This window comes from Apteryx rowi, unplaced genomic scaffold (assembly GCF_003343035.1).
Source record: "Apteryx rowi isolate R43461 unplaced genomic scaffold, aptRow1 scaffold_193, whole genome shotgun sequence".
In the NCBI taxonomy this organism is placed as follows: domain Eukaryota; kingdom Metazoa; phylum Chordata; class Aves; order Apterygiformes; family Apterygidae; genus Apteryx; species Apteryx rowi.
Genome location: NW_020448230.1, coordinates 166,445 through 178,486, shown reverse-complemented (window position 1 = coordinate 178,486; position 12,042 = coordinate 166,445). Strand labels below are relative to the sequence as shown.

Sequence of the window (12,042 nt, the reverse complement as noted above, 5' to 3'; positions counted from 1 at the left end):
GAAGGAAACAATTTTGAGAACTCCCAAGTCTGTGCAAGATGGCATCATTATACGCATGCATTGATTTTAAAGTRATAGAACTGGTGTCTTTTTGGAACAATCCAAATTTTTTACCAGTCGTGATGAAACTTTGATGCAAAAGTACTTGATTCATTCAAATGTATGTATAGGTTTAAGTAGTGGACCTTTTGTTGCAATTTATCACTTTATTTGTCTGGCAACAGTCAGTAGTAGCCATAAATTGCATCACAAAACTGCTGTGTTGTATATAAAAAAAAGAAACTAGAGTTTAAGATAAATAAGTAAGACAAGCTGGAGAAAAGGAGGTATGGCATGCAACTGAAGTATTTGAGAACTGGAGCAGAGAAAATGATTTGACTTACCCACCCCTGAGGAAAAAAGCTTCTTTGTATCTTACCCACAAGATTCTCTTTCCTGCTTAAGTGACATTTGGGTTTTCACTTGGAGTCTATTGTAGTTTCTTGCATATCTTCAAGTGTTCTGGTTTGAGTCTTCTACTTTCTTAATAATGTATCAATTTTTAAATTTATGTAATAATATATAATAAAATTGCATAGATAAAATTATATACATAAAATTATATGTTTTATTATTATGTATGTTTTTTCGCACATAATAGTACAATTTATGCATTCATATTGCACTATCTATGTTTTGTTGGAGCAACTGGAGCTCTGAACTCTTCTCTTTGTTAGATGGGGCCCTGACACTTCAGCTAGGCTTCTAAGAAGCCTTGTTACAGTTTGATTTAAAATGCCTTCCAGTACAGATAGAGAACTCTGTTATGAAAAAATCTTCTGCTTAATTTGTTTTTTCTGTTTGTTTTCAGGGTAGGTTTTTTCAGCAACAGTAGGGCCATAGGCTAAAAAGAACTAATTGCAGCAAAATAGTGAGTAACAAGTACTAAAAAAATAATTTAAGCTACCTGCCAACATAGCTTTTAAATGCTGCAGAGTGCTAGTGTTTCTGCCCTTGGGCAAAGAGAACTTCAAGTGTCTGAATTCTAACAAAGCCATTGATTTTTTTTTAAAAGTACTCTTTACAAACTCCGAAGCATTTTCTTGTTGGCTTTCTATATGCAAGAAGAAACACTTTTGTTAGCTGACCAGTTAAAATCCTTTCCTGGATTTCTGGCTTTTCTAGCCTCATTTTCACTCTTTTAACCCAGGGTGGGGAAGTGGGTTGTTTTCAACAGAGTATGACTCTGGGAGATTAAGGGAGGCCATGCTGCCACATGATGGCAGCAAAATCCCGTTCAGGAATAAAAGCTTCTGTAGGCCTTTCCTTTTAGGACTTGCTTCTTTTCCCTCCCCTCACCTTTTCATATGGAGAACTAAAGAGGATGCTTTAAAAGACTCTCTGAAGATAATGGAATAGTGGGTGTTGTTAATAAATTAATTCGAGTAAAGCTGCATCTTCTCAAAATGCACCGTCTTGTTTAGTAGCTATTATGTTCTGTTTGTTTTTAAAGTTGTTAGTACTTTTATCTTTGCTCTGAAATGTAATAGGCTTATATATTTTATCAATTTAGATACTTGTTTTCAAAATAAAAAAATCGGAGTACAGAGAAGTAAGGCTACAGAGAAGTAAGGAGTAAGAAGTAACCATGTGGATGCCATTCTTGAAGTGCCTAAGTAAGGAGATATGCATACCTTTCTGCCTTCATATTACCTGCAACACTATTGATAGCATGCTTTGCAGGGCTTTTCTTTCCATATACAATATCTACTTTAATTACTGAAGCTTATTTTGAAATCCATTGCAAAACTTTAACAGTGACCTGATATCCTTTTCTGTCTAGTATGTCAACAAATTGGTACATCCAGCTATCCCGTTCTGTAAATTTGGGTATTTTACCTTACTAGTATTAGGACTTTGTGCCTCTCTTCTCTCAGTTCCTCTTCTTCTGAAGTACATAACGACCTTTGGAGGGTGGTGTGGTTTTTGCCATTGTTTAGTAGCTGAAGGGCTCGGTTGGAGCCTGTATTTCCCACCATTGTTAACAGACCTTGCCCCTTTTTAACTGATGTCCTAGAAAATGGGATGTGAGGAGCAGCGATATGGCTCAAGGACACATTCTAGGTCCCAAACGTTGCAGAGTTACAAAGGAAAAGTGAAATTCTCCCTGCCAAAAATAAAAAAGCTCGGTAATCAGTGGAGCTTCCTACATGTTCTCCAAAACTTCCTGTTATGCAACCAGGAATAGCCACAGCCAGGAATTATTACTGATTTTTTATGTTATTAAAAATCACTTTAAGATACTGAATATTTGCCATTCTTTACCATTGTCAAATGGAAGCACTCTGCTGTGAACTTGGGTCAAGGTGTCATTACAGAGCCACAGTAGACAGCAACCTGCAGAGATGGGACCACCACTGAACCAAAAATGCGGAATTTTGTCAAATATTTTTTCGGTACTGAAGACCAATTTAAATATTTTCAGAACTGATTTTGTAGGTTGCAATGGCAACAGATGATTTTAAGACGAAAGAACCCCATTCAGAGTATTTTCATTGGAAATACTGCTGCTTTCCTGCAATTGGAAAGCAAATTGTCTGCTTAAAAGATCATTTAATTGATATTTATAATAATATATTTCCAGCAAAAAGAAATGTCAGAAATCTCCCCAGATCCTGTTGCGTGAGTAGCAAAATGTGAACTGATTTAAGAGAGAATTCGTCTTTAGCTTGAGCTCCCCTCAATAGGAACCGTTAAGTAAAGCTAAAACGTGCATTCTGAATGGGTAATATTCTTTTTGAAACTACTAATGTACTTACAGAAAAACAGTGAAGACTGCCTCCTCTTCTTCACAGATTTTAGATGTTTGCTATGATCAGTTTAATATGTAATCATCAGTGGTGTTGACTTTTGTGTATTTCAATTTTCTTGTATGTTTTAAGTTGCTTTTTAATTTATAAGTAAGTCTTGTTATTTAATGCTGCGATTGGTAACTGTAAATCACCTGCTGTTTAAGAAGAAAATTTTTCACAACTAGTGGAGTTAATCTCAGTCTGGAGTTATATAATACTGCGGTCAGATTAATGCTGGTGGTTGTGGAGAACTAAGGAGTGGTGAGTAGAGACGTAGCAAGAGATCTGTGTGATGAGGTGTAAAAATGATGGAGACATGAAATGGCAGGGGAACTTTTTTATGTGAGAAGGAGTAAAGACTTCTGCAATGGTGATAGGAAGCCATCAGTAACGGATCAAGTAATGGAGGTACATTCAGGGAACCTTGGGCAGCTGTTGATCCAATACTTTTAACGTCAGTTCAGATATTTATGTTAGTACCACACCTGACTGTTTTGAAAGGACACAAAAGTGAGAGAATTTGGAATTCCCATTATGTTGTTAGTGTGTTGTTAGCTCTTGTACAACTTGCTTACTCAGTTCTCAATTCAATAAGGTATTTTGAGTACACCTCAGACCATTAACTCAGAAGCGATCGTTCATTAGATACACAGGGAGCTTCCTGCCTTTAAGCTTCAGTCTGGCTTTTCTTCCAATGTCACAGCCATTGCTGCATTGACTTAAGGGGGTGATGCTTTTAGTGAGTATTACATACAGCTTTCAGCTATAGTATGGCTGTAGAGATTTGTTATGTATTGTTGTGCTTTGTAGTGACCCAGACACTGCTGCCTGAAGCAGTCTACTAGGATCTTTCTAGTTCTGAGCACAAGAGGAACATGTTTTCTAGCAGGTTATTTGTTATTGTGACTGTTGTGACATTTATTAGAAGGTTACCTGTCCTAATTTAACCTCCTCTACACAGGTTAAAATATTAGCTAAGCCCTACAAAAGAACTTTATAAACCAGGGGATTCTTTGTAGTTGTGTGGAGTGCTTCTCTAATGACTTTTTCTCATGAGGTGTTCAGACTCCATGCTAGCTAATTCCTAACAAAGGGGATGGCTTAGGCTGAGTTATATTGGAATGGTTTGGGTCAGATTGTCAGCAGTATAAGACATACTGACAAAGAATAACAAGAGAGTCAGAAGGAAGATTTTTCCTGTGCTGCGTGGTTATAATAAAATATTGTCACTGTTGTAGGATTGTTCAACTAGCTTATGTTTACTCAGTGTTCTTACAAAACTAAATTATGAGCCAGAAAAAAATTCTTAACTTTATAACCAGTTATCAGTAGAGGGTGCTATATACCTTTTGTTTTTGATCTAGATAGGTTGTATGCTTATCAAATATATTTTTAGTTATTGATTTATTATTCAAAATTTAATTCAATTATACCTTGGCTTACATTAGCAATGCTGTTCACTATAGTAGATCTTGGTAACATTAATGCGATTCTGTAAATGAACAGATTTTCCATTCAGTAAGATTCCACGTTATCTGTGATCAGCTTTGTTCTGATTTTACAATTAGAGAGTGCTTGCTCTTACTTACATATTGTAATAAATTTATGAAATCTAGTTTATAGGCTTACAAAAACACAAACACCACTGTCATATATGATTGTTTGTTGTCAGTGTGGTAATGATATCATCAGACGAGATACACAGCGTCTAAGTAGCTGTTTATATTGTTCAGCATCAGGGAGGTTAATAGGTGAATGTGAGAAGGAGGTTGTGTGAACAGTAGGGACAAGTAGGAGAAAAACTAGGAGATGGGGRCTGAGGGGAACAGAAGATGAAAAAGGAGTAAGAAGTAGTATAGAGGGTGAAGGTGAGATGAAGGCCTCTGATTTTGGAATTGCTCCTTTCCTAACTTTGCCTTCCCAGCTCCTGCATCCTAAGCGCCTTGTTAGGCCTCTGAAGTTTCTGACTTTTTCCCACAGTTAGTGTCCCAGCTGCTATAGCCTCTTCTGCCAGTTGCTGATAGGTTGAGCTATGAATTTTGCTGCTGAAAGAAAACAGAAAACAGACTGYGGGCTCTTGGCTTTTCAGTTATCTTGAAGTCTGGTGGGAGATGATTTGATCTCAAAGTTTATTCTTGGAAGAAGTCTTATGAGCCAAATGATTTTGATTTCTGAGAACTATTAGAGCAGAGTACCAGGGGAATATCTCGGTGTATCTATCCATCATTCTACCAGTTCTGTTCTTGGTAAACATGGGATAAAAGGGATGGTCCAATTTAGAAATATTCTTAACTCTGCTTGGCTTTGGTAGAAAGATAACTGAAGAGGCAGAAGGTCACTGAAGATTAACTCTTCTTTTGGAGGCTTATACTGAGTAACTACTATTGTAATCCACTGTTTTGTGGGTTGCACGTTAGGCAGGAGTTCCCAAGGTAGTGTTCCTGGATATTCTGGGCTAGAGAATCCCATGGCCACTCCAGTAGTGTCCCTTCACCAGACTCCCACCAGGCACCCACAAAGAAAAGGAATGGGAGGGCTCATCCTAAGAGAACAAACAAACAAAAAATCCATTGCCTTTCAAGATGGATGAGGTTGCTTTTCAGTAGGGCTCTTCAAAATAAGAAAAAGACCTGGCTGTCCTCTGTAGTCCTCATCTGTGGTTGGGCATCTGGGGGAACTTTCCTCCTTAGAGACATGCCTCTAGGCTTCCTGTCCCTTCTGCCTACATAAATCTGTTGGTTAAGAAACAGGATCTTGGATCAGTCCCATCACTTCTCTACTGTTTTGTTGTTGACTACTGACAAGGTGCTGTACAAGACTTGCAAAGCAGATATGTCATCTTACAGAGGTCTGCCTCATGGTAGAGGCATCAGTTGGGTCATGTGGGGCCAAATCCCTGTTTCCCACTACTGTCCAAAGGGAACATGACAGCTGTCCTGACTGTGTGGAGCAGACTGTGCTTCTGCCTGTAGTGGGAGGAGCAGGGAGTGCTGGGGAAGTTATCAGGGCCTGGAACAGGAGGCTCTCCTATTTCTGCTCAGCTGGTAGCTTTGCTGGAGTGGCAGATGGTAAATATGAGGTCTGGGATCCAGGGCTGAAAGCAATGGAGCTCTTGGGAAAACTAAACTCCCTGGCTCAGAGACTGAGGGCAGGGTGGCTCCTGTGGGGACATCCTGGAGCTGCTGGTGGTCCCTGTTGGTCCAGGCAGAGCTAGGAAGTCCTGGAGGGGAGAGAGGGAGAGAGAGAAGGAAAGAAAGAAAGAAAACATCCATTTGAAGCTCAGACTGTGACAACTTAGCCCTGCTTCTAAGTAATCCAGACACTGAACCTTATCCCAGCACAGCCCCAGCCATTATAGCTTAAGTGAACAGCCAGTTATGTGCAGGACAGCCTTGTAACCCTTGTTTTGTTGAACTTAACAAGGGTTATAGGACAGGCTTTGGGAGCTGGTCTCCAAAGGCAAGGAAAGTTATGTTCATTAAAATTAATAAGGTGGCTTGGGGGCAAGTGTAGGGTATGCAAGGAGTGAGTTTTATTCTTTGCCCTGCCACAGACTACCTGGATGACTGTAGGCTAATCACTTTAGTTTCTTCCTGCTTATCTTTCCTTTATGGAAAATAGTAATAATAGGTATTGCCTATCTTGCATGAGGTAAAAGCACTGAAGACTGTGAGGAGCTTGGATACTAAAGTAGTAAAAGCCCAAGGCAGGCACCCAAAGGCAGGGGAGTAATGAGCTTAGAGCAGGGAACCTGATTTGTAAACCCCATTTGGAACAGAATAAGCAGGAAGTATTCAAAATAGACCTTTTCCCCAAGTAACAATTATTAAATTTCAATATAGTTCTTGCTGAGAGCCAGTCAGTCATATCGTAGTGGCATACCATTTCTGCAACTCAACAGGTATTGCTGCTGTTGCTGCAGATTTCCTGAAGCAAACTATTTAAGTGCTGTATCTGCAGCATAAAGCAGCAAACGTGGTGGTGGTGGTGGGGAATAACATTTTGCTCAGGGACCTCCCAAGGTAAGTTTATACTCAATACCAGGGTTTGATGTAGTTATGTCTGAGCTAGCCTTAAGTCATTTAGCTCATGTATTGTAGGCGTCTTGCTAGAGCAGAAAGAAGCTCTGTATAGCCTAAATTCTCAGTAGGATAAATTAATACTCACTGAGTTCAGTGGGGCTGAGGCCTAACTAGTTTTAGTATATAAATGAGCTTGTTTTAAAGCTAGTTCAAGATCTCTACGGTAGCTGCCCTGTACTTCTGTACTGTGGACATGGACATGCAGCTTTTGACCTGAATTATGGTGGAAGGTAAACAAGAGGGAAAATTTTACAATCTGTTACTGATACAGCAGTGTGCTTGGGAGAAGCAGAGAGTTGTAGAGATGATCAGAAAAAGAATGTGATGTTTGTCTTCCAGAAGTTTAAATGAGTGTTAGTGATCCTGAAATAGGCCAGACCAATGTTTCTGGAAATAACCGCTGGATTGGGAGTCAGGCCAGATGACCCTAGATGTTTACTGTGCAGATACCCAAACCTGAACTTGTCATATAGACTGCCTTTGTAGTCAATGGACAGAAAATGCACTTCTGAAGTGTGATTTGTCTTAGGTGTTCATCCCAGGAAGAGAAAAATCATGATACAGAGGGGTCTGTTTCTCTGTGGTGAATGTTGTAGACCATGTATCTAAATTTGAGTGGTAACTGCTTTAGGGACCTGGGGTAGGTTTCAGGTAAGAAGGTGGAAGGCTCCATGTCCTGTGAGACAACTAGTCCTTCTCCTGTAATGTTTCAGAAATACTAGGAAAGTGCTGCTTCTTAAAACTGTCTCATTCCTTTCTCCCTCTCTACACAGTGAAATACAGTTCAGCTCCTCTAGTACTACCACTTCAGAGAGCCAAGAACCATCTTCTGGTGACCAAGCAGCAAGCGCACTTCAGCAGCAGCTCTTACTGATGGTGGCACGAAGGACCCTTTCAGAAAACCCACGGGTACATTGTAATATCTCAGTTTCTAGCATTTTGATAAATTTCATTATTAAAAAAAATGCTGCAGACTTGTTGCTGAGACATTTCTGTTGGTTTTGTGTGTGTTTATATTCAGTACTACTCATTTGGGAAGATTTGTTTTACTCTGATGCAATTCAGCTGCCTTTCTACAGACACTGAGTAGTGTCTTAGAAGAGTGATGTCTCTGGTTTGAAGGGGCTATTCACAGAACAAGGAGGAGGTCTGGCCATGTGAGTGAGAAATCTCTCTGCAAAATGCAGACCTGTAGTCTGCACTAAAGACTCAGTCACCTAAAGAGTTGATCTTCTGTCTTCAGTCTTATTTGCTTTGAAAGAAAGAGGGCACAGCTGTTAGGGTTTTAGACACACTTCCAGATTTTGTTRGTATGACATGCTCACTTCTCAAATTCATTACTGTCTTAAAAACTCACATCTGATACGACTTTTCTGAATCAGGTGACCAGATGACTGGTTATCTTCTGGATGTCTATTGTGGAATGTCAGAACCACCTCCCTCAATGCAGTCAGTAAAAGAAAAAAGGACCTCAGACTTTAGTTTGTATGGTAATATGTGGATGTATTTGAACTTTGTAGTGTTGAGGTCTATGACCAATGATGTAAGGCTATGGTCTGTTGTTGCAGTTCTTTTCATAATATCTTTAACCTTCTCTTTTTTTCCAGAGAGAGTTTTAGTTTGATATTTATGTATATGTATATGTATGTATAACCTTAAAATGCCAGTTAAGTATCCTTCATCTTAGATTTTGAACAGGAACTACAAGCTAAAAGCAAAGTGTTTAAATGAACTGTTTTAAGTTATAAATCAGGTAATTGTCCATATTTATTATGAATATGTGTATTTCAGATTTGGACAGGGACTTCTGTCTAAAGGCTCAGATGTTTTCCAGATATTTTTAATCTTGTAAATTACTTGTAAATTAGAGAACAATTATCACTCTTCTTTGGCTTCTAGGAAAACTGCACCTTGAAAAAGTGAAATGCATTGCTCAAGACAACCTAATAATTTTGTAATAAGGCCAGACAGTAATTTCAGGACTTCCTGGTTTCTGAATTTTTATTAAATGTGAAATCATGAGCCTGTGCAAGTCAGGAAAAGTTTTGTCATTGATCTCAGTGAAGCTAGGATTTCAGGCTGTCTCTTGACACCATATAAATTTGTGAAGCGAAGTTTTGTAACCCTTTTTGTGATAGGAGGCACAATTAGACTTAGTGACTTGCTTAGGGCTAGTCAGAAAGTTTCCCAAACATATAGCAGAAAAATCTAGTCCAGCCCAAGTACTGCAAGCTTTATGTAATTGACTTTATCAGTATTTTACAGTTCCTCAGGAGCCAATGTGTTCACTTACCTACTCAGTTAAATATATGTTAAACTGTTCTGAGTTCCAAGCAATCACATCCTTAGATGTTTTTAGTTGCCACCATATTCTTTTTTTTTTTTTTTTTTTTTTTTCAATGAGCAATCTAGATTGTAAGAATGGAGCTAATGACTGCAGTTGAACTGAATTTCATAGTACCTTCTGTTGGCATAGAGGACCCAAGAGAAACAGAACTGTGCCAGTAGTAGCAAATATAATATTAAAAAATACATACTTTTTAAAAAAGTCACATAATGACTTTTTAAAGTGATAATAGAAATATTAAATTGGGAATATCTGAATTACTCTTAGGTTGTAAAATCTCTGTGGCAGAGAGATTGCAATCTATCTCAAGGCTTTTTTATTACTTGGAATTGTTAATAGATGAAAGAATGGGTAACAGGCTATCATTCTCTTGCACATCTGAAAGCTCAGAAACACAGGTGAGTTACTGTCCTTTGCTAAGATCAGCTGAGCTACCAGGTATTGAGTAAACGTGCGCCTTTAGTTAGTTGGAGGCATGAGATAAAATTTGTAAACCTGAATCTCTTTCACTGAAGCTTAAGCTAACATGTTTTACCTTGTGTTTGCTAAGAGACTGAGAATATCAACAAGCCTGTTCCTGTGGCTCAGCAGTAATACATGAGGCCATGATATGTCAATTATGTGTAAAATTTGTTTTCCTGAAAGGCAAAGAATAGTAACTGTTCCAACAATCTGAGAGAAAGACAGTTAGTTCCTTTGGTCAGGTGGACAGGTCCTTTAAATATCTGTGTTTTGCTTACAGGTACAATTCAGGAAAGTGATAAATTATTTCACATGGGAATGCAAAAGGTGTTCTGAGATTAGAATGAGGAGGGAGACAACCAACAGTTGACTCAGAAAAGTGATATTACGTAAGAGATTGCCTAAAAATTAGAAATATTGAACATCTGTAGGATAGAATCAAAACAGATTAACTCCCTTCCCTGACTAGGAAAGTTAATCTCGCACAAATAATTCTGATGTAAGCACTGCCTAGGCTTTACACTGGTTAGAAATTTCAGTCAAATTGTTTTTGAAAGAAAAATCAGCAGTGATTTTTTTCATAGAATCAATTATTGGTGTATGTTGGAAGGAAATCGCTACTTTGCAGAGGTTTTGGGTTGGGTTTTTTTTTTTTCCGGTTGTCCAGCTTTGCAGACTGGCTGATGGGTCTATAGGTAAGCCTCCCTCCCCACAACTGCTGCTGAAGCAATGCAAGTGTGGAGTTGAAGAAGATCTGAAATGCCATAGTTCAAGCGTAGGAAAGAAGAAAAGGCACTTAGAATCTGACAAAAGGACTATTCAAAAGGCAGGATTTATGTTTATGTGGGTAAGATTAGAGAATCATACACTAGTGATGTTTACACTGTTTGTGTTTGCGATTTCCCTCTCGCTGTTCTCGAGGATGCACACCTGATGTGTCATTAGAACCATCTCAGCAAAGATAAGCAAAGCTGCATTCTGCAAAGAGAGTTGACAAGTCATGTCTCTAGACCTTAAAGCCTGCTTGAATTCTTGGTTAAAAACAAAGATTTGTCCTATCGTGGTTTTGTATTGCGCTGTAATTAGCCTGCCACATGGAAAAGTCCTAATAAAAAAACCAAAACAACAACCAAGAACCTCCCAAACAACCAAAAAAACCCAAAGCAACAAAAAAACCCAAAGCAACAAAGAAATCTGTAGACAAGAAGTAGATTGGGAGTAAAAGAGAAGTAATGTGTTTAATGAATGTTTAATATCTAAGTTTGTATTTAAAGCATATTATCACTGTTGAGCTCCACTCCCATTCATCTGCAAGAAATTAGGCTTGTGTGATACTTTTTTTTTAATATAATTAAAATGAAGAAAATAAATATGCTTCCAGTATCTCTTTTAGGAAAAAAAAATCTGAAACTTGATGTAATTTCTGCCTTTTAAACACCTATTTTGCAGGCAGCCATATGTCAATGTGAAAGAGTGTTTTGTGTGTTTCTGGTTTGTTTGTTTTTAAAGCAACCCAGTCAGGACCTTGAGGATTCTTCATGTTCTTCAACACAACGGAAATTGAACAGGCAGTTTTACAAATTTATTATATTTCCTGGCAAATGGATTAAAGTCTGGTATGATCGGCTTACCTTGTTGGCATTGCTGGATCGGTAAGCTTTCCTCATGTAATTCTATGTGGTATTACAGTATGTGGCTCTACAGGTCCACAGAACTAACAATGCAGATCACTAGAGGAGCAAAGAGTGATAGTCCTGTTACTGTCTCATATTCAGGTTAAGTAGGTTTGACTCATGCTTAACTAGAAGAAGATGTTTTTCTTCAGGCTAGGTTTTTGTTGTTCACTAACCTTCATCTTCGAGCAGATACTTTGATTCACGGGGGCACCAGGCCTGTGGAATAGTCCTTAAATTTGACTGTCAGGTGTTGGGTTTACTGCTTCTGGGCATTCTAATGAGAAAATCAGTGTTTTGTGCAAAAATACAGAAGTGCAAAAAGAGGGAAGGGTTCCAGGGAATTTTCAGCCAAGTACTTCAATCTTTTAAAAAATTTTAAAGGAAGGAATTCAGGAGGGAGTTCAGGAGGGAATCTTTCAGCTGCTCCCTCTGTACTAGTTCAGTTTTATTTGTTCAGAGAATTATTTTTTTTCTCAGCATCTCTCCTTTTCCGAGCCTCTCAGTCTCACTTGGTGTCAACTCTTTTGACAGTGCCCTTTGCTGTTAGATCCCACCTTGCGCTCTGCTGGACTACGAGCAACCTCAGACATGCTAACTTGCAGGCCTAATGACTGCTGGCTGGCATGTCTGCAGGTTGATCCCTG

General features: G+C 38.6%; 1 protein-coding gene across 1 annotated transcript in view; it reads left to right on the top strand.

Moving 5' to 3' along the window:
- The window catches only part of PCNX2 (pecanex 2), a 166,362-nt gene that overhangs the window by 33,379 nt on the left and 120,941 nt on the right, over positions 1–12,042 (top strand). Inside the window, exons 10-11 of the mRNA XM_026062780.1 lie at positions 7,687–7,822; positions 11,232–11,374. Of these exons, the coding sequence (XP_025918565.1) occupies positions 7,687–7,822; positions 11,232–11,374 (279 nt within the window). The remainder of the gene's footprint in view (positions 1–7,686; positions 7,823–11,231; positions 11,375–12,042) is intronic.